General features: G+C 47.1%; 1 protein-coding gene across 1 annotated transcript; it reads right to left on the minus strand.

Moving 5' to 3' along the window:
• dapk1 (death-associated protein kinase 1) lies at positions 1 to 24,829 on the minus strand (the record flags this gene model as incomplete). Its single annotated transcript, XM_024275203.2, is given in 24 exon segments — positions 1 to 2,181; positions 2,251 to 2,439; positions 3,679 to 3,799; positions 3,972 to 4,110; positions 4,183 to 4,380; positions 4,449 to 4,634; positions 5,767 to 5,983; positions 7,068 to 7,145; positions 7,460 to 7,558; positions 8,010 to 8,207; positions 9,185 to 9,382; positions 9,457 to 9,555; positions 10,170 to 10,268; positions 10,618 to 10,716; positions 11,725 to 11,844; positions 12,846 to 12,938; positions 14,784 to 14,873; positions 14,951 to 14,996; positions 16,590 to 16,742; positions 18,302 to 18,328; positions 18,410 to 18,458; positions 18,906 to 19,035; positions 20,318 to 20,456; positions 24,608 to 24,829. Coding segments are annotated over 24 exon segments (4,255 nt in total), but the record flags the coding sequence as incomplete, so codon positions are not given.
• Positions 24,830 to 24,995: the final 166 nt, after the last annotated feature.

Raw genomic sequence — 24,995 nt, forward strand, 5'->3', positions numbered from 1 at the left:
GGGGGGGGGGGGGGGGGGGGACCGTATGTACAGACGGCGAGTCAGGCTGAGGAAGCAGCCGTTCAGACTCCTCTGAAGAGGCGGTAACACTGAAGAAGCCACAGAATACTGCGTTAAGCTCCGCCCCCAAACCCGCCAGCGCTGGCCTTTCCGCTCGGCTGAGTGGAACGGATCTGCGTCTGGAGCTCAGGTTCAGCTTTACTGACGCGGCGTCGATGCCAAATGTGCAAAGAGCTGACGCTGCAGGACGATGGGCGGGGCATGAACCGCCGCCACGCCGTTTCATAGCGGCTAGCAGCTCAGCGAGTCCCCAGCGTGTCAAAGAAGTCGTCCAGGTGGCAGAGAAACACCATCAAAGTCCATGTTTACCTTCAGAATCAGGAGAGCTGCAGCGACACCTGAAGGCACAAACGTAGAACTGCAGCTCGCCATCGCCAGACAAAACCCAGATGAACCGTCAGTCTGGTGGTTACCACGGTAACAAGGTGGCTTCTGCAGTCGATAAAGGAGGAGCAGACATGAAGCTTCACTAAAAGATTTATGCTTTTGTTCAGGTGTTGGCCGGACGGAAACTGTGGAAGATTCTAAAACGGCGATTTGGTTGATCCGTCTCCACGGAAACGCTTGTTCTGAATTCTGGGTTTGGATGCGGGAGTTTAAAAGGCACGGATCCTGGCGGGTCGGGCCGGACCGCTGACGTCTGGAGCTTTGTGCTTGGAGGGAGGTAGAAGGCCACTGAGGGGGCGGGGCTGTTTGACGGCGGCGTCATCAAAACACGCCGGCGTTTAGATTTTGGTTGCAATTGTTGTGGTGAGAGACGCTCAAACCAGGAAGGAGATCCGGATTCTGGAGCGCCGCCTCCACATCAGACGAGGGGGCGGAGCGAAGAACGACCAAGGAGGGGGAGGGGCTAGGTCAGCGGGAAATGACAGAGCTTATAGAGTTGTAGGAGGTCCCTCCGTTGCAGGTGGGCGGGTACCCGTTCCGGGCCCCGCCCACCGCCTCCAGGTTGACCTTAAAAACGGGCGCGGCCTTCAGGAGGAAGTCGGCGGCGTCCCTGCGGCCCAGCTCCCTCAGTTTGGTCATGAGCACCCCCACCGTGCTGTCGCGGCGCCGGCTCCACTCCTGCAGCAGCGCCGCCGTGGGGCTGGGCTGCAGCTCCGGGGCCTCCGGGTGGGGGGCGCCGTTGCTGTATTTGGCAACTAGATCGGTGAGGCCGAGGTTCATGGCGAGGAGGCACCAGTCCTTCCCCAGGGCGTCGGGGGGGTCCAGCAGGCGGCACAGTTTCCGGCGGGCCAGCAGCGGCAGCTCGGACACGGGGACTTCAGTTCCCAGAACCCCCTGCTGGTAGATCTCGGCGCAGCCGAAGGCCAGGATGCTGCTGAAGCTCTCGCGGTAGCCCCCCATGGTGTTGGTGAGCGAGCTGTCGCGCTGCACCTGTGCGCGGATGAAGTCTCTGGGCTGGTAGATCATGATGGGGGCGTGGTGCTCGCGCAGCTGCTGCGGGCTCAGGTAGTACCGGGCGGCGAGCAGGCCGGGCAGCGTGGAGGCCAGCAGGTTCTCCGTGATGCTGCAGACCGTGTCCAGCAGCGCGTAGCTCTTGGCGCGGTCCGAGTCGTGGCCGCGCACCCGGATCTCCACGCCCTGCCCGTGGTTGACCAGCAGCACCATGGCCTCCACCCCCGACTGGCTGACTTTGGCGCCGTTGGTCCACAGGTGGATGTCTCCGTCCGAGTCCTCGCCACCGGCGTCCTCGGGCCTCTGCTGGTGGCTCCAGCGGCACAGGTTGACCTGCAGCTTGTGGAACAGGCCGCAGGGGAAGGCGGTGAGGTGCTCGGCGGGGACCAGCCGGACCCCCCCGTAGATCAGGGAGTCCTCGTCCTCGTCCTCCGTCCAGGAGCGGTGCAGCCCGTTGGTCTTGATGAGGGCGGGGACGTCCACCATGGTGGGGTTGGTGGCGTCGCGCGAGCAGACGTCCATGGCGTCCAGGATCTGCAGCAGCTCCTCCACGTCGCTGTCGGGGGCCAGCGCCTGCACCTCCTCCAGCCTGTAGCGCCCCCTGTAGTGGTGGATGGCTTTGGGCGCCTCCACGGAGAGCAGCTTCCCCAGGACGCCGCTGCACAGCCAGCGCGGCTCCAGCAGCAGGATGTCCTGCACCGTCTCGCTCTGCATGATGCTGATCTGTGGGGCAGGAGGGAGACGTGAGCGTGAGGCGGCGCCCCCTGCTGGTGCTCAGTGGCGCAGACTGACCTCCCCCATGCTGTGCAGCTGCTGGGCCGCCGCGCGCAGGAGCTCCTGGCTGACCAGCGGGTTGATGTTGTCCTGGACGTCGCTGACGAACTGCTGCAGCGACATCAGCTGGTTGGGTCCGTTCAGCTTCCTCCAGGCCGGCAGGGCGGCGAGCAGACGCTCCGACAGCGGCGTGACCGGACTGCAGCGCTGCGGCGACAGGAGACGCAGCAGAAAAAAGATGTTCTGAGTTTGATCTTTTTGTGTTTCTGCTCAAACATCGACAACATTAACCCTTTAACAGCTGGCTCAACCAAACAGCGGGAAACGTTTAAAAAACGTTTTTAAAAATATTGATGGTGTGATTACTCCCCGAAGTACGGAACTCCTGAAGGGAAACAGAGGAAAGAAAATGAAACATGTGGATCTGGAGCCGCAGATCCCTGATCCAGATGCTCAACAGTTTTATACAAATGTATTTTCTTTTCAATTAATTTTGACCTTTTAACTACTTATAAAAGAAAAAAAAGCATCAAAAAAATGTATTTTTTATTGCTGCTGATTGTACGGAGCCCCTAAAGGGACATCAAAGTTAAAAGAAAAATAAGCGAAGTAAAAACATTTTTAAAGTCACTATTTAAAATAAAGAATTCTGGTTAGTAACAGATGCTCATCAGATAGTAAATCTTGTGCATCAATTAGCAACCAGAACATTTTTTAATTCCATTTTCAGAAAAAAAAGAGTTATTATCTGGTGTTCACCAGTTACTAACAGGGAGGTTTTCTTTTTTTACTACTTTAATTTTTAGAAAACAAATTCTAGTTAGTAACCAGAACTTTTTTACTTTAATTTCTATTACGGAAACTAAGTATTTTTAGAATCAAATGTTTTTTTAGTCCAATTATTATTATTATTTTTTAACTTTGATGTCCTTTTAGGGGCTCCGTACTAAGGTCATAATCCATCCAGGGTTAAAATGAATTGATAAGAAAATATTTTTCTATAAAACTGTTTTATTGAAAAGGCTGAAGAAAAGTGTATCTGGATCAGGAGTCTCCAACCTGCAGCTCCAGATCCTCATGTGGATCTTTGATCTCTCCATGTGGATCCTCAGACAAACATGAAATAATCATGGAGCTGCTGACCAGCATGTGGACCGTCAGAGTCAGCAGCTCCTCTAACCAAAACTACCTAAAGAAAACAAACAAACAAACGAGGTCCAACCCCAAACTAAAATAGCCAAACCCAGCAGAGTAAGACTACTGAGGACAGAGAGGAAAAGAAAACTTTTTTAAAGTAAGGATTACTTTTACATCCTGTTGACCCAAAGACGTCTTGTTTGATCAACTCTACCTCCAGAAAGATCAGATTTGGGTAAAACTTTGATCTTTTCTGAGTTAACAGAACATATCATCTACACTTGTATGCCAGCTCCCCACAGCGCTCACAGAGACGACGGCGGCGCGGAGCTCCTGCAGGTGACTCCTCAGCAGCTTCACGTCTCTGGAGTTGGAGGCGCCAGCGTCCATCACGAACAGCTTGTCGCTGATCTGCAGGTCGTTCCCAAACCTGCAGGCAGAAGTTCATGTCAGACGAAGAGTTTCTGTGGTTCAGTTCAGCTTAAAGAATAAAACCTGAAGAATCTTCAGACTGAATGAAGCTTTAGATCAGAACCTGAGGAAGACCTCTGTGAACCTCTTCATCAACCAGCTGACTATCAGAACCTGCATTTGGATCCCACCTGTTCCTGACTTCCTTCAGCAGCGCCCTCTCCTTGTCGTAGCTGAACTCTCCGGAGAAAGCTCTGGGCAGGCCGGCGAGGTCGGCGTGCGTCGCCACCAGGACGACGGCGAGCGGCTGCGGAATGCGCCCTCCGAAGACTGAAAGACAAACGGAGACGTCACCTTCAGCGGCGGGCCGACGGCCTGACGAGCTGCTGCTGCGGGACGGACCGATGCTGTCCTGCGGCAGCGTCAGCGCCTTCAGCTGGTTCAGCCAGTATGTGGCGTGGCCCAGCTGCGTCTCGTACGGCTCCTCCAGGCTGAACAGGACCAGGTGGATCGCCGTCACGTCGTCGGCGGCGAAGTAGTCGTAGCAGCAGTGGTACACGGGGTTTCCGGAAAACTCCCAGACGCTGAAGTCCCCCACACCTGCAGAGGTCAGGCCGCAGGTTAGCGTGCGTGAGGGTGGCCCGGTGGCGGGGGGGGCGGGGCCTCACCGTGGATGTTGGCATGCTGGATGTCGATGGCTTTGGTGGCCTGTTCGTCGGCGGCGGACAGGCTGCTGTGGACGGGGGAGAAGACCTCCAGGACGCCTTTGGTCAGGCTGGGCTCGAACATCATGCTGCGACTGCGCACGCTCACGTTCTCGCAGCCCGGATACAAGTTAGAGATGCTGACGGACACTTCAGAGGGAGAACGCAGATCAGTCAGAGGTCTCCGAGGAACAACTTTAGGATTCAACTCTAAAGAGTTTCATCTGATGATTTCTACATGAAAACCAGCAGACAGAACTGAAAAAAACAGAGTTGTCATGCGTGTGCATGCTCACATGTGTGCTTGTAAACAGTATTTGTGCGTGCAGGTTTTTGTGTGAATTTGCATGTGTGCATGCATGTGCATATCAGTAGAGTTTGGGTGTGCATGCGTGTGGATGCGTGTGCATGCGTGTGGATGCGTGTGCATGCGTGTGGATGCGTGTGCATGCGTGTGCATAGGACTAGTGCACATGTGAAAGAGTATCATTCTAATGAAGCTTCATCCGTTTGGTTTTAATGTTGATGAATCAAATCTGGACTGTAAACTGCTGCTAACTCGGACAGGATTTTGGGTGAAACATGGAGGATTTTCAAAGTAAAGTTGATGGTTTTCAGACTAAACAGACATTTTCTGACCATAATTATCTTAGAGTCAGTGAACGCACCGGGACTGAAGTTACCACCTCATCGATTTTGATTGGTCCTTCCTGTTAGCCCCGCCCAACGCGCCACAACACGGCTAGTTTTAAAACAGATATTTTAAGATTCCAAAACAAAAAAAAGTTGAAACTGAAAAATAAGTTTTGAAATAAAAAATCTGAAGTTTAGAAACCTAAAAAATTGAACATTTGAAGCTGAAAATAATTATATTTAATTTAGAATACCAAAAAGTTTTGGACATTTTAATTTTTTTTTACGCCAAACAACAATATTCTTTTCAATTTGTTTGATTTGGGTTTAAACCTATATTGGCCAGTTCAGCTCCACAGTTTTTTAGCTTCTTAAACGTGAGTGAAGCTTCATGTTTGCTGAGGTGTTTTCCTGATACTTCCACTAGAGGGAGCCAGAGTACTGTTCTATAAACATGCATGGATGCTGTTGGTCTCAGAAAGAGAGATTTCTCTGCATGTTTGGACTAAATCATTTATCATTCAGATGAATTAGGTTAGTGTGAAGGATTCTGTGAGGATCACAGAGGAGGAGCGTCAGAGGAGCGTCAGAGGAGCGTCAGAGGAGCGTCAGTGGAGCGCCAGAGGAGCGTCAGAGGAGCGTCAGGTACCTGCCGGCTTGGAGCTGACCGGGGAGTTGGGGTGGCGTGTTGTGCTGTTCCCGCGCGGTCGTCTCCTCCTGAAGAAGCTGCGCAGGATGCCACATTTCAGAGACTCCAGCAGCGTGCTCTTCCCGGCCCCCGAGTGTCCGAACAGCTTCAGTTTGATCCTGGGCTGGACGCTCTGGGTGGGCCGCAGCTGCTGGATGAAGCTCAGCTTCAGGTTGTCCTGAACAGGAGAGGGAAAGTCAGAGAGCAAACGGAGACGCAGGTGATCTGCAGACCGGACCCCTGGCTGTCAGGCCTCTTTTCCAAACAGCAGCCGCTCCTTTGTTCCCGTTCTCCGTCGTGAGTCATCCTCACCTCGGACTCGGAGCGTTTGTGTGGGAGGAGACGCTCCTCAGAGCGAAGCTGCAGCTCACAGAAGCATTTCTGATCATTCCGGATCAGAGTTTGATGCTGCAGTGAAGCAGAATCCCGTTTGGCTGTGAAAGAGCAGCAGCTTCCGATCCGTTCCTGAAATAGCTGAACATATGCAGCAGACGGCTGTTTTCACGCTCTCCTTTACGTCTCAGCGGGTTTTCAGAGACATCAGCTCCTGTGCGTCTGAGCCGGAGGCTGAAGCCTCGAGGCTTCATGGAGGACGATCCCAAACTCATCCACATCAGTTTGAGAAAACGCAGCTTTTCAGACGGATGTTTTAAAGGAATAAAAGCTTTTTCTGCTCGTCAAAGATTCCAGGATGAATTCAAATCGTCCAAAAATCCTCTAAATCAGGGGGTCAAACTCAAAGCACACCTTATGTCGCGGGCCGAACAGGATAAACATTTAGGAAACTTTCTAAAACTACATTTTTATAACTTCAAAAACCTGTAACGTTTTAACATAAAATTTTATTCCAGAATAAATCAACTTAAACCTTAAATAACTTTTAATATTTTACTCTCCATAAAAATATATTTTGTCAAAATGATACAAGTTAGAAATGAGCCCAAGATAACATCGGGTCATTAATAACAATAAAATGATCTGGAGGGCCGGATCCGGCCCCCGGGCCTCGACTTTGACACTTACTGTAAAGGCTGTTTGAAATGTCATGAGCAGAACTAGAACGTGTTCTTCTGATTTTTGTCTTAAACTGTTTTAAACTGTAATAAACCTGAGAAGAAACTAAAACTGTCTGGTTTAACGCGACTGGTCCTGCTACTCAGCACAGAAACAGTTGGAGAAAGGTGACCAATCAGGAGCCGCGGCCCGGCGTTTTCCCCGACGGGACCAGAAACCTTCAGAGCGACAGGAACGACCTTCTTTACCTTCTTAAGTTTAGCCAGCAGGGAGACGATGAGCTCGTGCCGATCAGCCGAGGCCAGATCCTCGGCAGACTTCCCGTCCTGAAAGGAGAACGGAGGATTCTGAAGGAGATTTGAAAACCAGCGTCTGGTTCTGGAGCAGCGGAGAGACGTCTGGTTCTGGAGCTGCTTCAGATCTTTTTATTATTGTCATTAATAATAATAATAATAATATTATTCGTCATCAAAGATGAAGACAAACAAGGAAAGTTCTCAGAATAAAAATCTGTTTTTCTTTAGAGCAAAGACTCCGTTTGGATCAGAACCGGATCGTTGCATCAGGATTCACGGTTCTAAAGATTCTACAGAACCAAAACCCAAGCAGAACCCTGACACTGAAGTCCCGGCGGTCTTACGTTGGTGACGGCGTCGATGTTGGCTCCGGCCAGACAGAGATGGCGGACCACCTCCAGACTCCCGTTCTTAGCAGCCAGATGGAGAGGAGTCCGGCCGTACTGCACACAACACAACAACAATACAACAACAATACAACAACACAACAACAACACAACAACACAACAACAACAACAACACAACGGTTAGACGACCGCGGTCTACGGCTCTGATACGGTAAAACGTTGATGAATATCATGTTTGACTGTAAATATAAATGTTTAGACGGAGGCGTTTTCCTGAGCAGAGATCTGAACCAGACCGGATCTGCATCCCTGCAGAACTGTTCTGGTTCTGGCTGTAAGAACTGGATTCAGACACAAATGTGATGAAGGTCGAGTGTGGAGAGATTCTGATGACGGCAGGATTCTGCTGGAACTGAACCTGATCTGGACCTTCAGAACCCTCCAGAGACGCCGGCGCCCCGAGACCCGCTCTGGTTCTGAGTCGGCGTTCTCACAGAACTCTGATAAAATCAACCCGATGAAGCGATGTGGGAGTGGTCAAACTCACCTTGTTGGGCAGGTCCAGGTTGGCCTTGGCGTTGCACATGGCGACGACGACGGGCAGATTCCCGTCCTTGCAGGCGACGTGCAGCGGCGTGTTTCCATGGCGATCCTGCCGGTCCAGCTGGCAGTGGTGCTTGAGGAGGCAGCGGACGACGTCCAGCTGACAGCGGCGCACGGCCAGGTGCAGGGCGGTGTGGCCATCCTGCAGAGACGGGCGTGCAGAGGTCAGGCTCCGCCCACAGGGTGCTTTCCCTGGAAACGTTCCCTGAACGTTCCCGTCTGTTCTCTAGAACTCGCCAAACAGGTTTGAGTTTTCTGTCGTCTTCCTGTTGGGAAGTCTCGTGTCTGTAAATAACCAGAGCCGGTTGTCTGGAGCGTGACGGCGCCGAACGACAGACGTCTGAGAGTAACTTCCATCCTCCAGACACGCACCACGACGGTACGCTCCGCCCTCATGACGTCCTTTACGGCGGTCGTACGATAAATCCACCGGATGAGGCCGGCTATAGCAGGTCAAAGGTCAAAGGTTCTATTATTATTCCTCCCTCCTGTCTGTCTGATGGTTGAATCAACCGTCTTGATTTATACGAGATTGTTAGGAGGGAGTTCTGTGGATAGGTGGCTAAAATGACGTTGTGGTGGGCGGGGCAAATGGCGTCCTATCACAGGCAGAGATCAGTTTGTTCCTCTATGATCCAAATTTAACCTGAAAGTTCGATATTTTAGGGTTGTGTCCAAATTCCTTCCCTAACTACTAAAATCTACAGGACTACAGACTGGATTTTAAAGGTCATCTGGACATCATGATCACGACTTTTCTTTAGTTTTTCTAAAACCTGGATATGATGTCATCGACTTCACTGCGTTTATTTCTGACTTGTTCGATCGCAATGAATTGTGGTCTTAATTCGCTAACCTAGTGACCATCGATGTACGCTAGTTTTTACACAAAGACTTCTGGGAAATTTGGAGTGTTGGATTTTGGAATCAGTTCATCCGGAGAGCTCTAGAGGATGCTGAAGGCTCTGTTTGGTGATCCGGGGGAATTCGGACACAGCCTCGACCGTTAAGCAGGAGAACTGCGCTTCAGCCGTCTGAGCGTCTGTAACCGGCGGCTAAAGCGGCAGACGTGGACACGGGCGGCGCTCTGGAACCATCCTCTCCGTGTTCGGTACACACCTTGTCGGTCGCCTGCAGGTCGGCTCGGTGCTCCACCAAACACTCCACGATGTCCACGAAGCCCCGCGCCGACGCCGTCAGCAGCGGGCTCTCTCCTTCGCGGTTGGTGGCGTTGACGTCGCAGCCGGCCTGGCAGAGAGTCCTGGCCACGGCGGAGTAACCGTGCCAGGCGGCGCAGTGCAGAGGAACTTCCTGCTCCTGGAGACAGGAAGGTCACGGCTCTGGTGAGGGAGACTTTCTCCTGGTACCGGAACCAGAGGACGGAAACTCACTCTGTCTGCCAGGTTGGGGTTGGCCTGGATGGCGCACAGGTAGCTGACCACGTCCACGTTTCCATAGCGAGCCGCCACGTGAAGCGCCGTCTCCCCCGACTGAGAGGAAGCAGACGAGGAGTTACACGGATCCAGATGATCCCAACGGATCATCAGGAAGAGACGGATTAGATCAGAGATTCGAGGATTCTACAGGATGTTTGAGGAAAACATCCAACCGTTCTATTCATCCATCCATCAAACCATCCATCCATCAAACCATCCATCCATCATCCATCCATCCATCATCCATCCATCCATCATCCATCCATCCATCATCCATCCATCCATCCATCATCCATCATCCCTTCATCCATCCATCATCCATCCATCCATCCATCATCCATCATCCTTTCATCCATCATCCCTTCATCCATCCATCATCCATCATCCCTTCATCCATCATCCCTTCATCCATCCATCTTCCATCCAGATCTGTGACGTTTGATCAGAGCTGGAGGTCGACACCAAAGGCCGGAGATGTTCTGTGTCTGCTCCACGATAAGAACCACAAACACCATCATCCTGCAGAGAGCCGTTTCCATAGCAACAGCTGATAAGCCGCATGAGCACCTGCTCCACTCCTCAGGTGTAACATGTGGAGTGTGAATGTGCTCGTGTGTAGAGCTCCTGTGGAGGTGTCTGTGGGGGGGTGGGGGGGGTGGGGGGCTCACCTTATCCTGGACGTCCAGCGGACATCTCTTCTCGTGCAGGAATCTCAGGGTCTCCACGTGGCCGTGCCTGGCAGCGTAGTACACGGCGTTGGCTCCACTCTGAGGAGAAGAACATTCCAGGATTCATCCCAGATTCCCACACCTTCCTGCCCCCCCCCATCCCCCACCCTGCAGGAACACCCGCTGACCTGCAGGGGGCGACGGCTTCAACTGAGCTAAAGAAACTGAAAGATCGCTGCTCTGTGGAAACTTTTTATAAATCAAACTAAAATAAATGACAGAAAATAGTTTAGATCTGATCAATCAAAGCTTAAAACAAACTTTTTACAAAAGATATCAAATACAAAGGAGGAAATAAAACTAACTTTTAAGCACTGACCAATCAGAAACCAGATGAAACCTGAACTAAATCTTCCTGATTGTTTCCATGGCGACCGTCGCTCCTCACCTTGTCGTTGGCCTGGATCTCGGCGCCTTTCCTCATCAGAACCTCGATGATCTGAATGTTGCCACATCCGGCGGCGATCAGGAGCGGCGGCGTCCCGTGCTGCACAGACACACGTGTGAGCGTCCAACCCGACAGGCGGGAGTGGCGAGGCTGTTGCCGACAGCAACACCCCCACCCCCCCCACATCCTCAGGCTACTCGTTCATTTAAACCGGATCCAACTGTGACAGTTTTCACCAAGAACGGCGGCGCTCCTTCAGGCGGATGATCCGCTCTGACCAGAATCACCGTTTCTGGTGGATCCTCTTCAGATTGGAGCGTTTGTCTGGACTTTAATTCTCCGATTTAAGATTCTCACGTTTCCTCAAACTCTTCCGGTTCAGGACTGCCTAATCAAGGAACTCTCAAACCCTCAGACTCTCCGGTCTGCTGGTTCTGAGTCTTTCCGTTGCTAAGCGACGCTCGGCTCATGGTGACAACAATACCAGGGAACCGGGCCCTGAACGGCGACCTTCATGGAAGGTCACGTCCTCGTTCGCTGACAACAGAGCTGTTGACATTTTTGTCTGGCTGAAGGTCGGATCCGTTTCAGAGCGCTGCTCGCTGCTCGCCGCGTTCCACTGATGTTCCCCTCAGAGCTCCTGACGTTCCTGTGATTCCACCTTTCAGTCTGAGAACGTTCCAGAAATAAACCTTCTGGGAACATTTCAGATCCAAACGTAACCGGATCTTTGTGCTGAGTGAAGGATTTCTTCAGATTTCTCCCAGAACTTCCGGATGATTCCAGACTCTGAAGTCCAAGTTGGAACCAAGAGCCCTAAAAACAGAGGAACCAGGAAAAGCTCCGAGCGGGAACGTCGGACATCTGGAGGAGCTGAGGAGCCGCTCAGGAAATGAGCCAGAACTGATCTGACTGGAAAAGTTCTGATCCAACGATAAATTGAAATTGTTCAGATCGGATTAAGGCTCAGCTCATCCAATCTTAACGTTAAGGTGGAACTGTTTCGATCAGAATATTAGCATGCAGTTGTTAAGGTGGAACCATTCTGATCTGAACGTTAAGGTGGAACCGTTCCATCAGAACGTGAGGGCGTGTGGGATCAGACACCTTGTTGGGCTGGTTGATGTCGTAGCTGTTCAACGAGCCGAGCAGATGCTGCAGGCCGGGCACGTTGTCATCGTTGATGGCGTGGATGATGGCCTTCATCACAAAGGAGTCTTCCTCATCCTGGTTTTGTGGAGACAGAAAAAAGTCAGTTTTCATTTGTCAAACAAAGACTTGGTCTCATCACCACGGGCCTCAGAAGAACCACGTTTAAGGTGTTCAGTCTGTGCAGCTCAGGTGTGATGCAGAGAGATGAAGAGTCGATGGAGGAAGACCCGGATGACGGATCCAGATCCAAACCGAGTCCAGAACTTCTCAAAAAAACGAGAAGCAAACTGTCTGCTGGTTGACCGCACAGAAACTCTGACCGGATTAAATCAAAGATGTGATCTTTTAAAGATGTAAAAAACAGATTTGGAACAAAACGATATGATGCAGACGTTTAAATTTCACGCTAAAAGTTAAAAGCAAAAATTTTAAATTTAAAGCTTCATCAAATACAAAAAAAATTAAACAAGTTATACAAGTATTAAGAACTTTTCATATTTTTCTGTCTATTTTATTCATGTTCTTTTAAAAATGTTTTATTATATTCAATTAAGTTGTATTTTTTATGTTTTGCCAGATAAAAACAGCCTTCATCCACAAATCCAGAGAGAAAAGCATCGATTCTGTTTTCTTTTCCCTGGAAAGTCTTCAGTTAAAAAAGTTCATCTTTCTGAATCCTTTTAACCAGACAAACAGAAACTAAACAAGTTTCATTTAAAACAATAACTTCTGCAGAAACAAAACCAATATGTTAATGTTTATCTCAGAGTTGACAGAGGATCGTTCTCCGTGAGGTTGAGGCTGCAGGAGGCGTCGGTCCTCCTCGTGTTTGTCCACCTGCATCCTCACCCGACAGCAGGAAGTGGCGGCGCTCGGCCTTGTTGTGTAAATGATTAAGCTCACTCAAAGGCTGCAGTGTTTGTTTCTGCTTCACAAACTCAGCCGAGAGCTGGATCTGCTTCAGAGGAACCTGGAGACCACGAGGGAAGGCCTCCAGCCCCGCACGCCGCTCAACCACATCAGAGCGCCACGAACCTCCAGGAACAGAGACCTCATGACGCAGACGCAGGTCTTACCAGCGTGTCGTCGCTGCGCGCCACGCTGATGTTGCTTCGGGACAGGAAGGAGCGGGACAGGCGGTTACATAAGGAGATGAGTCGCACGGATTGCTGGAAAAGAGAGGATGCAGAGTCAGTTCAACAAACGGAGAGAAACTTCACGCCGAGTCGTGTTAGGAGGACTGTCAGTCTGCAGGCCTGTGAGGGCGACCGCCATTTTCTGCTCCAGTTGAGTCGCCGTCTTCCTCGCAGCAGAACGGCGCTGAACTCGACCAGAAACACAACCGATCTGCTTCACCTGTCAGGGTTCTATGGATCCCAACGTGAGCCGAGAAAAGAACGTTCATGTCTGGAGTTTAGGGTTCATGTAATACCGCCTTAAAGATTCACCAAACCAACCGACGAGATCAGGGGGTCAAACTCAACCGTACAGGGCGCCAAAATCCAAAACACCTTATGTGGAACAGGATGAACATTTACTGAACACTCTCAAACTACATTTTTAAAACTTTAAAACTGTAACTTTTTAACATAATTATGAAAATATAGCATTACCTGTGATAATGCTAATGTGAATGCTGGAAGCTGAATTTGGATGATAGCCAATTAAAATATTAGATAAATGCCAAATTAATCTAAAAAGCAAAAAGAAAAAAAAACGTAGGTTAGCCTAAACAGCTAGCATGTAGCTGAAATATTAGCAAAACTTCAAAATAGGTTAAAAAATCTTAGTAAATACCAAAATAGTCCAAAAAACTAGCAGAATGCTTCATTTTTAAAACTTTAAAACTGTAACTTAACATAATTCTGAATAATAAAAAGGCAGGAATATTATTCCAGAATAAATGAACTTAAACTTTAAATAACTTTCAATATTTTACTCTCCATAAAAATATATTTTGTCAAAATTATACAAGTTAGAAATGAGCTCAAGATAACATCGGGTCATTAATAACAATAAAATGATCTGGAGGGCCGGATCCGGCCCCCGGGCCTTGACTTTGACACGTGTTTAGAGGATTCAGTCACATGGACAAAGGAATAAGGAAACACCTTTGAAGTCCCACCTGATCATCTTAGTTCCAAGTGTTCCTCTAATGATGAGAGTCCTCTAGCTTACAGCCCCTCACACCCCCAACCCAACATACATAACAGCAACAATGTTTCTGACCAGATTCAAGCCCAGATGAGGAAAACAAAGACGTTCATGGATCTACTGTTTGGATCAGAATGGGGCGGAGCATGGAGCTTGTGGCCCCGCCCAGCGTATTTTCTACATCACAAATACGATCTTTTCCAGTCACAATGTTTTGTCTGTTCCTGATTCACAGTAATTTGAACAGAGAAATCCTCAAAAATGTAGTTTTAATCTTAATTTTCTTCATAAATGTTTTTAAGCCATAAAAACACGTTAGGAACACAGTTTTCACGGGAGTGGGCCGTCAACGTCTCCCTTCAAACGTAAAGTTTGAAGGACCTTTGAGCCAAATTCTATTGATCTTCATTATGTTATTGTTTATGACATTTGTTTTGTCATGTTCCAGCGTTTTCATGCTCATCAGGTTCCTAACCTTCCCTGAAATCATGAAGGAATGTTTCCTGAGATTAATCAACAATCACTCAACTTCACTGCTTGAAGAAAACTTTACATTTCATCTGATCAGAGCCGGATTACAAACCATACAAAACTGTCAAATGAAGTAACTAAGTAGTCAAAGTCTAGTTGACTTTAGTTAATAATTACTATATTTGATCAATCAAATATGACAAAATCTATAATCTATACATTTCCTTATTTCTATACTACAGTATTAAGATCACTTGACTTTTATGAAATGATCTGGATTTAAACTAATCGATAAAACTGATATTTTATGTCAGAAAACATTTGTTCTGCTCTTGGTAAACAACCTGAAAGTTGAGTTAAATGTGCAGAAATGTCGGGGAGGTTCTGACCTTCCATTTCCTCCGTGCTGCAAACTTCTTGAACTTCTCCATGTTGACGGCGGACTCCTTCCTGCTCAGCGCCTGCTGCGTGTCCTTCGGCTGATTGTCACAATAATTCACTCGTCAGTTTTTGTCCCCAAGAGGACAGAAGCAGCAGAAACGCTTTCGAGTCTGACCTTGATCCAGGGATGCTGGAGGCTGTCCTGAATCGTCATCCTCTTTCTGTGGAGCGAAGAAGAAGAAGAAATAGATCAGATCAGATGAGATCAGATCCTCCTTTGAGAAGATTCCAACTCTGAGATTGGCTCACAGGCAAGAGTTTTCAGGAAAACATATTTATTTTGGAGTTTTAACTCGTTTTAATATAGTTCAAAACTATGAAAATCTTTGTGTTTTGTAAATATCTTGTGGATTTCTCCACATTCAAAGGTCAATATGTTGAATCTTGATTCTACTAGACTCTTCTTTGGTCCGGAGAACCTCCTGCTGTCTCTTTCTTCTCCAAGTTCCTCCTCATTAAACGTCCCGGTTCCGTCTGAGTGGATCCGCTCCAGACGTGGATCAATAACTCGGCGTTCCATGAGGAGGTTCACTCTGGGATTTCTAAAAGCTTCAGAGACTCTCATCTGTCCAAACCTGATCATCATCGTTACACCTAAACCAGGGGAGTAATCTGATTACTGCATCATTCAGACTTGAATGCGTTTTCATGCACTTGGAGGATCTGATCATCCAAAATCTCCAGATATCTGCTTTTTGTGGCGTCAAACTAAAGAGGAAAATATCTAAAAAGAGGTTCAAAGATTGGATGATTGAAGATGTCCCTGATGTTTCTGAGGTAATTTCCTCCATCCCCGGTTCTGGGATGAAGGACTAAAGGAATCGGATAACAGGAATACCAGAGGAACAATCGGATAGCTGAGAGCGTCTGAATGTGTCGATCAGATAAGGCGGTTATGTGAAGGACACGGAGTCGTCCTGTTTGCAGGTCGAGCTCATCAGGAGACAGAAGATCTCCGGTTTTAGGGGCAGTGAGCGTCTGTGATGGTTTTGGTCAAACATGACCTGCAGAAGACGATCATTAACAGATCCATCTGCAGAGCTCATCCTGTTAGTAATCAGTTCCTGTCCTGAGCAGCAGCTGGTTAAAGTGCAGCCAGACTGCTGCTCGTCTGAGTGATGTTTTTAAAACGTTTCATCATTAATCAGCCTCAACGAGAAAGGCTGCATTACCTGGGATGAAGCTTCTCACTGAACATGCTGGAGCTTTTTCCAAAAGATGCTGAAGAAATGTACCCTAATTGTGGAAGAGATCTGCTGAAAATGCTAAAGCTATTTGCATGATGATAAAGTTGCTAAAGGACTAAAAGTGGCAAAAATTTCAGAAAGTGAACGAAAAATTTGAAGAATTTCTTGAAAATTAGAAAAAAAAAAAGGTATGAACTCAGAATTAGCCATAAAAACCTCAGTAGATGCTCGTGAACATGCTGAACATTTTGACATCAACCTGTATGGGTTACAAAGTGAGCAACATGTTTTGTGAATTTTGCAGTAAAAAAGCACTAATTGGGTAAAACTGTAAAATCATGAATTTTCTGAACATGCTGAATGTTTTAAATTGCAGTAATTGCTAAAAGTGTGATTGAATTTTTACGGTCCTAAAAGTTTACGGAAGAAAAATAAATAAAAATAATGAAGAGAAACAGAATCACAAACATGTAACTTTCTGGAGGTTTTATGTTCATCTAAAAAGAATCCAGAAGTGGATTTAAACCCTCTTGTATCAGAGTGAAGACGTCTGTGACCACAGCTCACTTTGGATCTTTGACCAGCAGCCTGAAGATGAAGTCTTTGGCCAGCGCGCTGGTGCTGCTGAAGAACTCCTCGTCGAAGGTGAAGTCCACCGCCGACACGTTGGCCAGCGTCTCCTGCTTGTTGTCGCCCAGAAACGGAGAAGCGCCGCTGAGCCTGCAGGTGGAGAGAGCGGAACATGAACCGTCCGAGCAGGACAAACGCTGCTCGACTCTTCATCACAGTCCGGCGCCCGTCAGCCTCTCATTACCGACCAGCTGGGACACGCACGGAGGGGGGGCTATGATAATTAGAGCTGGTTTCACAGAGCTGGGGGGGTCATGTCAGCTGTTCAGTCCGCATGTTTCTGTACTATCATCCTGAAGGGAATCAGCTCAGGAACAAAACAGATGCAGATGAATACGAACAGGAGATATTATGGGATGTTTGTGGTTACAGCTGGAGGCTAACGAATGACGGCTAACGAGTGACAGCTAAGGACTGACGGCTAACGAGTGACGGTTAACGAGTGATGGCTAACGGCTAACGAGTGACGGCTAACGAGTGACGGCTAACGAGTGATGGCTAACGAGTGACAGTTAACGGGTGATGGCTAACGGCTAACGAGTGACGGCTAACGAATGACGGCTAACGAGTGACAGCTAACGAGTGACGGCTAACGAATGACAGCTAACGAATGACAGCTAACGAGTGACGGCTAACGGCTAACGAGTGACGGCTAGAGAGAGACCGCTAACGAGTGACGGCTAGAGAGAGACCGCTAACGAGTGACAGCTAACGGCTAACGAGTGACGGCTAGAGAGAGACCGCTAACGAGTGACGGCAAGCTGATGATTTGAGACAAACCGTAATTCTGCTCAGATGTTTTCTGACAAACTACCGACACGATTCTTCAGGAGAAGATTTAACAATATCTTCAGATGAAAGAACTTCACTGATTTTAACTTATAAAATGGGATAAAAATGATCCAATCTGAAAGGATTTTTCATTTAAAGTGGTGTACCTCAGGGTAGAACATTAGAGCCACTTTTTTTCCACGTTTTCTGGGGCAGATTGTAAATCATTCTTATTCCTGTTTACCAATGACACACATTTGATCCAACTCTCCTCTGATCAGAGAAAACCGATTCACCTTCAGCTTGTGAGGAAACAGGACAGAAAAAGCTGCAAATGTCGTTTTCACTCAAATACTTTTGATTTTATTTGGTTGTCTCTGTGGACGTGTTTTTACCGTAGAGGCTCAGACAGAACTGAGAACAAAAACTCCTCATAAAACTGAATTAAACGACGTGAAGAAAAGGATTTAAAATGGAATTCTTTTCCTCATAGTGAACTCCACGTGCACGTCTAAAACGTGCACGTTTCTGCATGAGGATGAATGTGTCCAGTCTGACTTATTATGGTCTGTCCTGTTCAGCTGATTTCTGAAATTATCTGAGGCTCTAAAACTTAAATCTTCAGAGTTGTTGTTTCCCAAGAAGCTAGAAACCATCGACTGTATAAGAGAACTGGATGGAGTGACTCCGCCCTCCTGGCATTCCAAACAGGAAGTACTTGCAGAGTCTTATAGTCAAACATTCTTGCTATGATTTTTATTAAAAATTCTTGATAATCTTCATATTTTTTCAAGTTATTAACGGTCCAACCAGAAGCCTCAGTAAAAGTGGGTGGAGCCTGCTGCCCCCCAGGGACCCCCCACCCCCCAGATACTTACAGGATGTAGGTGATCACGCCGACACTCCTACAGAGCAGAAAGGAGAGAGGAGGTCAGCGTCCGAGCGCTCAGCAGCTGCGGGTTTGAAACCAGCGCTGATGTTCTCACCACATGTCGGCCTCCAGGCCCAAAGGCTCGTAGTTCACCACCTCTGGAGCTGCAACGGCAAACGGGGGCTTCAGTGCATCGGTCTGACCTCTGACCTCATCCACAGAAGCATCTGGATTAAACTGTTAGCTTTAGTCATTTGTGATTGGGTCTGTTTGAGCTGAAACTGTAGAAGTGAAGCTCATTGCCAGCCAGCAAGACCACGAGGGTCCACATGAATTTCCCTGAGGACTTCCAAAGGGATTAATAAAGTATTTTCTATTCTATTTTATTGTATTCTATGTTCAAGAGTGTCAGAAGTTGTGGAGCCCAAATGAGTTCCTGTGGTGGCCCCACCTCTGTTTGAGTAAACATTGAGTGCGTTCCACGATACAGAGGAGCTCGCTAGCTCGCTACAACGAAGGTACCGCGGTGGGTCGGGGCGGTTCCAACTGCTCCCACTCCACCACCTGCTCCCACACGTGCACGGATGCTGCTGTGCACGCGAGATACTGACCGACAAACTCCGGCGTCCCAAAGATGTTTTTGAAGTCGTTGCCGAAGTCGATCTTGTGGGCCAACCCGAAGTCGATGATCTTGATGCGCGGGTGAGGCGCCGAGCGGTTCAGCAGCATGATGTTCTCCGGCTGCAGCAGGACAAGAACACAAACAACTTCACCGTTCAGCACTGAGTAGAGAAACAGTTTGTGATCCTGAAGCACTCATGATCCTGAAGCAGTCATGATCCTGAAGCAGTCATGATCCTGAAGCAGTCATGATCCTGAAGCACTCATGATCCTGAAGCAGTCATGATCCTGAAGCAGTCATGATCCTGAAGCACTCATGATCCGGAAGCAGTCATGATCCTGAAGAACTCCCTCTAAAACTGAACCCGATTCATCTGGACTAACAGAACCACGTGTAACAGGAAGAGAGCAGATATTCCTCCTAATCCGGTTTATCTGGTTGTGATGAAACTAAACAGGAATCAGGACTCAAACGGAACCTTTCAAAACAAAAGCATCAGTGCAGGACATGGAAGTGGTGGTATGATGGTGTGGGGCTGCCGTGTTACCAAACACAAACCGTCAGATGTTTGATCGGAATAATTCAAGGCAACAAAAATGAATTTAAACATTAAAAAAGGTTCAAACTTTCATGGTTTGGAGCCGATGACTGTCAGTGATCAATAAAACTCATCGATCAGAAACGTCTGCAGGTCTGAGACGATCCGTGAGACGTTTTCTCTGGAGGCGGAGTCTAAAAGCTCATCAATAACTGTGGCTGTGATTGGTTGATGAACTTTCACAACAGAAACACAGAAGAGTCCAGAAGAGTTTGGACTTCCTGTTCTCACAGCAGGAATGATCTGAACGGATCAAAGGAATTTCTACCAGGAGGAACTTTAGACTTTGATTTATAAAATAAACATTTGTGAGAAATCTGTAAAAGTTATGGATCTGTTTTTCTCCTTTCAATCAAAACAGCCAAAAAAAACAAACCAATAAGCTTTATTTAGTAAAATATTTGAATTATATTTATATTTCACATCTTTGCAAAAAAAAAAATTAAAATTTTGTTTAAATTTTCCACATTTGAAAATTTCCCTAAAACATAAAATAATGAAGACACATTTTCTAAAATAAAGTTCGTGTTTGTGAGCAGAGAATAACAGTGACCAGAAAGAAAATCAAATCAATTAAAGCATAAAAACTGCTCATTCTGATCCATTGAATTTGTTGTTTGTCTGTTTTCTTTGATTTTAATAAAAAAATCAGATTTTCATTCCTGAAAGTTTCGTCTTTGTTCTTTTCTTCTGTAAATCTGTTTAAAACCATAAAAAGTGAACTTTTGAGGGAATGTTTTCGCCGTCTCATCCGTCAGGACGGATCAGATGAATTTGGGTTCGGCGGTTCCTCGGGTCGGTACCTTCAGGTCGAAGTGAGCGATCTGTTTGGAGTGAAGGTACAGGACTCCGTCCAGGATCTGCTTGAGGAACTGCGTGGCCTCCTCCTCGCTCAGCGACTCCTTCTCTGCCAGGAAGTCAAAGAGCTCGCCGCCGGCGACGCTGGAGGACGACAGACAGGACGGCGTGATTCAGAGATGAATGCCATCAAACATCCACAGCTGAAGAACAAACGTCACCACGGTTACAGAAAGATCTAGAGAAGTCCGTGATGAACACAAAGACAGAAAAATGAAAGAAGAAAACGTCTAGAAATATTTACCTGACGTTCTAACATCATTTGATCATGAAATAAAGTTTAGCTTCAACGATCTGTCACATGAACAAACTCAGATCATCTGTCATGAAGAAGAAGACCGTCAGAACAAATCTGGATTCGTTGGGGATGATGGAGGGGGCGGGGCTTTATCCTGGCTGCAGCATCATCACGACCAGAACGACACTCCGAATGATTTCAGAGCTCAAGACTTTTTTCTGTAAACTGTTTGGTGGATCCGGTCTGTCGATCAAACGATCAAACCTGTCCAGGTGACCTTCACGAAACCTCAAGGTCATAGACCAGAGGTCAGCAAACGTCAACAGTGAAAGAGCCCGTTTGTTACTGATCTAAAGCTAGACGGAGCAGAAAGTCTGTTTTACCCTTAACACCACTTTGGATTCATGACCTTTTTAAATATAGTAAATATGTTCAATAGATTGTTTTTAGGCCCGAATAGAAACAGAAATATAAATGAAACCAGCATTTTCTCAAAACGTGAAATTGTTTTTGACAGAATCGCGTATGATTTCCTTTCAAAATAAAAGACACTCAGTGCGTTTCTGGACGGCTACCAATCACTGTTGAGCAGCAAAAGATAATATGTGCTTTAAACTCATAAAAGATCAGATTTTTTAAACATGTTTTGGTTAAAAAAGTTGAAAAGTTCAGTTAAATCTGAAGCGTGGAGCAAACAGACCTCTTCAGGGCAGCAGACATGTCCAAATCTTGACGGTTTATCTTCTAGAAGCTCTTCAGTAACTCTTACTTTAAAGACCAAAAATCGTATTATTTTACATTTCTGTAGCCATAGAGCCACTATGGAGAGGTAAAGGAGCCACATGCAGTCATACACGCTCAGTCAACCAGAGAAAATGTTCATGTTTATCTATGGGCGTGCTGCGGGGACAGGTCGTAGAGAACACTTCTACAACACGTCAGGGTCAGTAGGTCAGACGAAGGCGTGTTGGTCAGATTTTATTTTTAACTCCTCCACATTCTGGTCAGAGCTGCAGATTCATAACAAACATTTATTTAACCGTTACTTCGTTTATATTTCACTCTCTGAGGTTCTAAAGCGTGACGTCATCACGTTTAGCACACACACACACACACACACAGGAGAGCCGCTCTTCATCCTCGTCTGCCTCAGCGGCTGATGAGGTGAAAGCTGATATCCACAGACAGGAAGTGGAGCACGCCGCCTGTCCGCGCTCAGAGAAATCCATGTTCTGATGCAGAAGAAAGGAGAGGGAATCCTTCAGGGTCCTGAATCCAGAACCCTTCAGAGAACCGGCGGTCCATTAGAATATACGATATCAGAACAATGTCACATGTTCTCTGTGGGCCAATAGGATGTCAGGACTGGAAGGGCAGGTTAAAGTTTTCATCCTCAAACCTTTTACAGCATCTTCACTGTAACGGAGAATTTAAGGTAACATTGATCCCAAAAAGATTTTTAAACATGTTTCAGATTTCCTTCGTCCTTCATGTCGTCATGAACGCCACAGAAACTGAAACGGCAGAGAACCTGAGGGAGACGGAGACCAGAGTTTGCTCCGCCCACTTCAACTGAGCGGGACAAACCGCAGTGAAACGTTTGTTCAGCCGCCATGAACAAAACATTAAGCAGCAAACATAAATCAGTCAGGTGGGGGCTGTAGGTGGGAGTTTTCAGTCTTTAAACATTGGAGTCGATGAAGACTCGCTCTGCTGCCTCTAGTGGTCATTTGAGGAACTGCAAGAATGTCTCATTTTTGGCTTATTGTCAGATTTCCGGCTACATTTTAAGGTTTTAAATAACATTTGTAAATAACAGAAACACATCTGAATTACATTATGTTCCTAATTTTTCCATGTGACAAAAGAATTGTAGATTTTTTTACCATCAGACTCCAAATGCCTGAATGACCTCGTCTGCAGGGTCGTCCTCCAGAACACATGGAAGAGGACCATAATGAACATCAGCTGGACCTCCATCCAAGACCTGAAAACCCTCCAGAAACACAGAACCTTGTGGTGGAGTGTACGCCCTGAGACTGGAAGGTCGTGAGTTCAATTCCAGACCGAGTCATACCAAGAATCATCTTATTTGTGTTTTAATTCAGTTCAGTTTTATTTATATAGCCCAATATAACAAGAAATTGACTAATTGGTCAATTTTCTTGTAGCATTTTCTCATAAAGGATCCACATAAAATCATTTATGATGAAAACTGTGTTTCTGGATCAGAAGACTGGATGCTAGAAAAACTGGGAGCTAATGATGCAACTACGGACTGGGCGTGCCAAAGTCTCTCTTTCCGCTCCGTAGCTCCGCCCCCTTGCACGCATTCATTTTCCTGGTCCCAGCGGGCCTCTGGCTCAAAACTGAACGGATGGATTCATCCAATATTGCTCGCCATTATTTTTGTGCCGCTAACGCTAGCTTGGAGCGAGTGCAGACAGAGATCCCGGTGACAGGAAGGGGGCGGGGTTGACTGAGCCAACAGTCCCGCCCACAACCCAGAACTCTGTTTCTGATGAGCTGCTGCCGCTGGGTGTAAAATATGCCTAAAAAAGGTTTTTTGTTTTGAGCTAAAAACTGAACAGTCATGATAGGAACGATTTTTGAAAGAAGAAAATGTGGTTTGAGATGGGGGGGGTGTTAATCCACCAAAATGGATTCTGAGCGCGGCTGTGTCTGCACCTCACCACTCCTGATCTCCTGATCCTGTCCTCTGGGTCTGAAGGAAGAGACCTGGGTGGAGGATCTGCAGGATCTGCAGGACCTCCTACCACCGCAGCAGCTCCCAGCCGGTTCCTCTCTAATCAGCCACATTATTCTGGTGGCTTCTTTGAAGTTCTGGGGGGGCGGGTTTTACTGGTCTGACTGGTGCAGTGTGTACAGACAACAACACCTGCAGCCGGCGAAGCGTGTTCTCCTGCTCTGATCTCAACAACAACAACTGATATTATCTTGTTCTCTAGTCTCCATGAACAGAAGAAGTTTTTTGATGCCAGCTGCAGCTTCATGTCTGCAGAACGATCCGGACAGACGACACTTTTCTTGTTCTTGGACGTTTTGGTGTGAAAACTCTACAGAATTCAGACTAAAGTGATTCTCCTGCTTCTTTCTGCACATTTTTAGAACATAAAATCTCAATCAGACTTCCAGCGATTTCAACAATCTTGATATCGAAACGTTCAGCTCGTTCAGGACTTTACTGCTTGTATTTTTGGTATTTATAAACTTTACAGTTTTCAAAATATGGAAAAAAATATGCCTCATAGGAAATGAATGAGAAATAGCTCAAATCCTTCAAAAAACGTCAGCATATTTCAGCTACAGACCATGAAATGTGAAGCAAACACTTTTAGGCTAATTTAGCTTTTATTGTAACAACATACTAGCTGGTTTTGGATTATTTACAAATGTTCCCAGTTTTTTAGGAAAATTTGGAGTTAAGCTAACATCTTAGCATTATGCTAGCTGTTTTTTTTAACCCGTTTAACTACCCTTCCAGTAATTGGATAATTTGGGGTTCAGCTAACAGTTTAGCATTGTACTGGACTTTTTTTGTGCTAATTTAGATATGTTTCCAGGTTCTTTTTTTAACTGATTTGAAGTTAAGCTAAAATCTTAGCATTATGCTAGCTGTCTTTTTTTTAACCAACTTAGATACGTTTCCAGTAATTGGCTAATTTGGAGTGTAGCTAACATTTTTACCATCGTGCTAGAAGTTTTCTGCTACAGCATCTTCAGCTACCAGCACTAGCATCTTTAGCGGGCACATTCAGCTTCCAGCATTCATGCTAGCATTATCACAGGTAATGCTATATATCTCGTTTTCATTGAAGTCGACTCAGTTTTTCTCCTCGACATCACCAACATTCAGCCAGAGTCATCCTGCTGGTCAGAAGACCTCTCTGCAGATCAGAGGAAACGTCTCCCTGCAGCTCCGCCCCCTCACTCAGCAGTCAGACGTTAGAAGCGAGAAGAAGCAGGTTTTACTCACAGCTCCAGGATCAGGATGACCTCGGCCTTGTTCTCGAACACCTCCTGCAGCGTGATGATGTTGGGATGCTGGATCTCCTTCAGGATGTTCACCTCCCGCTCGATGTCCTCCCGGCTCACCCCCCGCCGACTCGACTTGCTGCGCCGCTTCTTGATAAACTTGGCGGCGAATTCGGCTCCGGAGCTCCTGTGTCGACATCGTCTGACCACGGCGAACTGACCACTGAAACGAGACAGAAGAACATTAAAAATAGACAAAAGACATTTGAAGCTGGTGAAGGTTAAAACCAGCAGCAGGTCTGATGAAGATCCTGCAGCTCAGAACCACACTGTGGGCTCAGAGGAACCGGGTCCTGTGAGCCGAACAGAACCGTGTGGATCAGAAACGG

Source organism: Oryzias melastigma, linkage group LG9 (assembly GCF_002922805.2).
Source record: "Oryzias melastigma strain HK-1 linkage group LG9, ASM292280v2, whole genome shotgun sequence".
In the NCBI taxonomy this organism is placed as follows: Eukaryota; Metazoa; Chordata; class Actinopteri; order Beloniformes; family Adrianichthyidae; genus Oryzias; species Oryzias melastigma.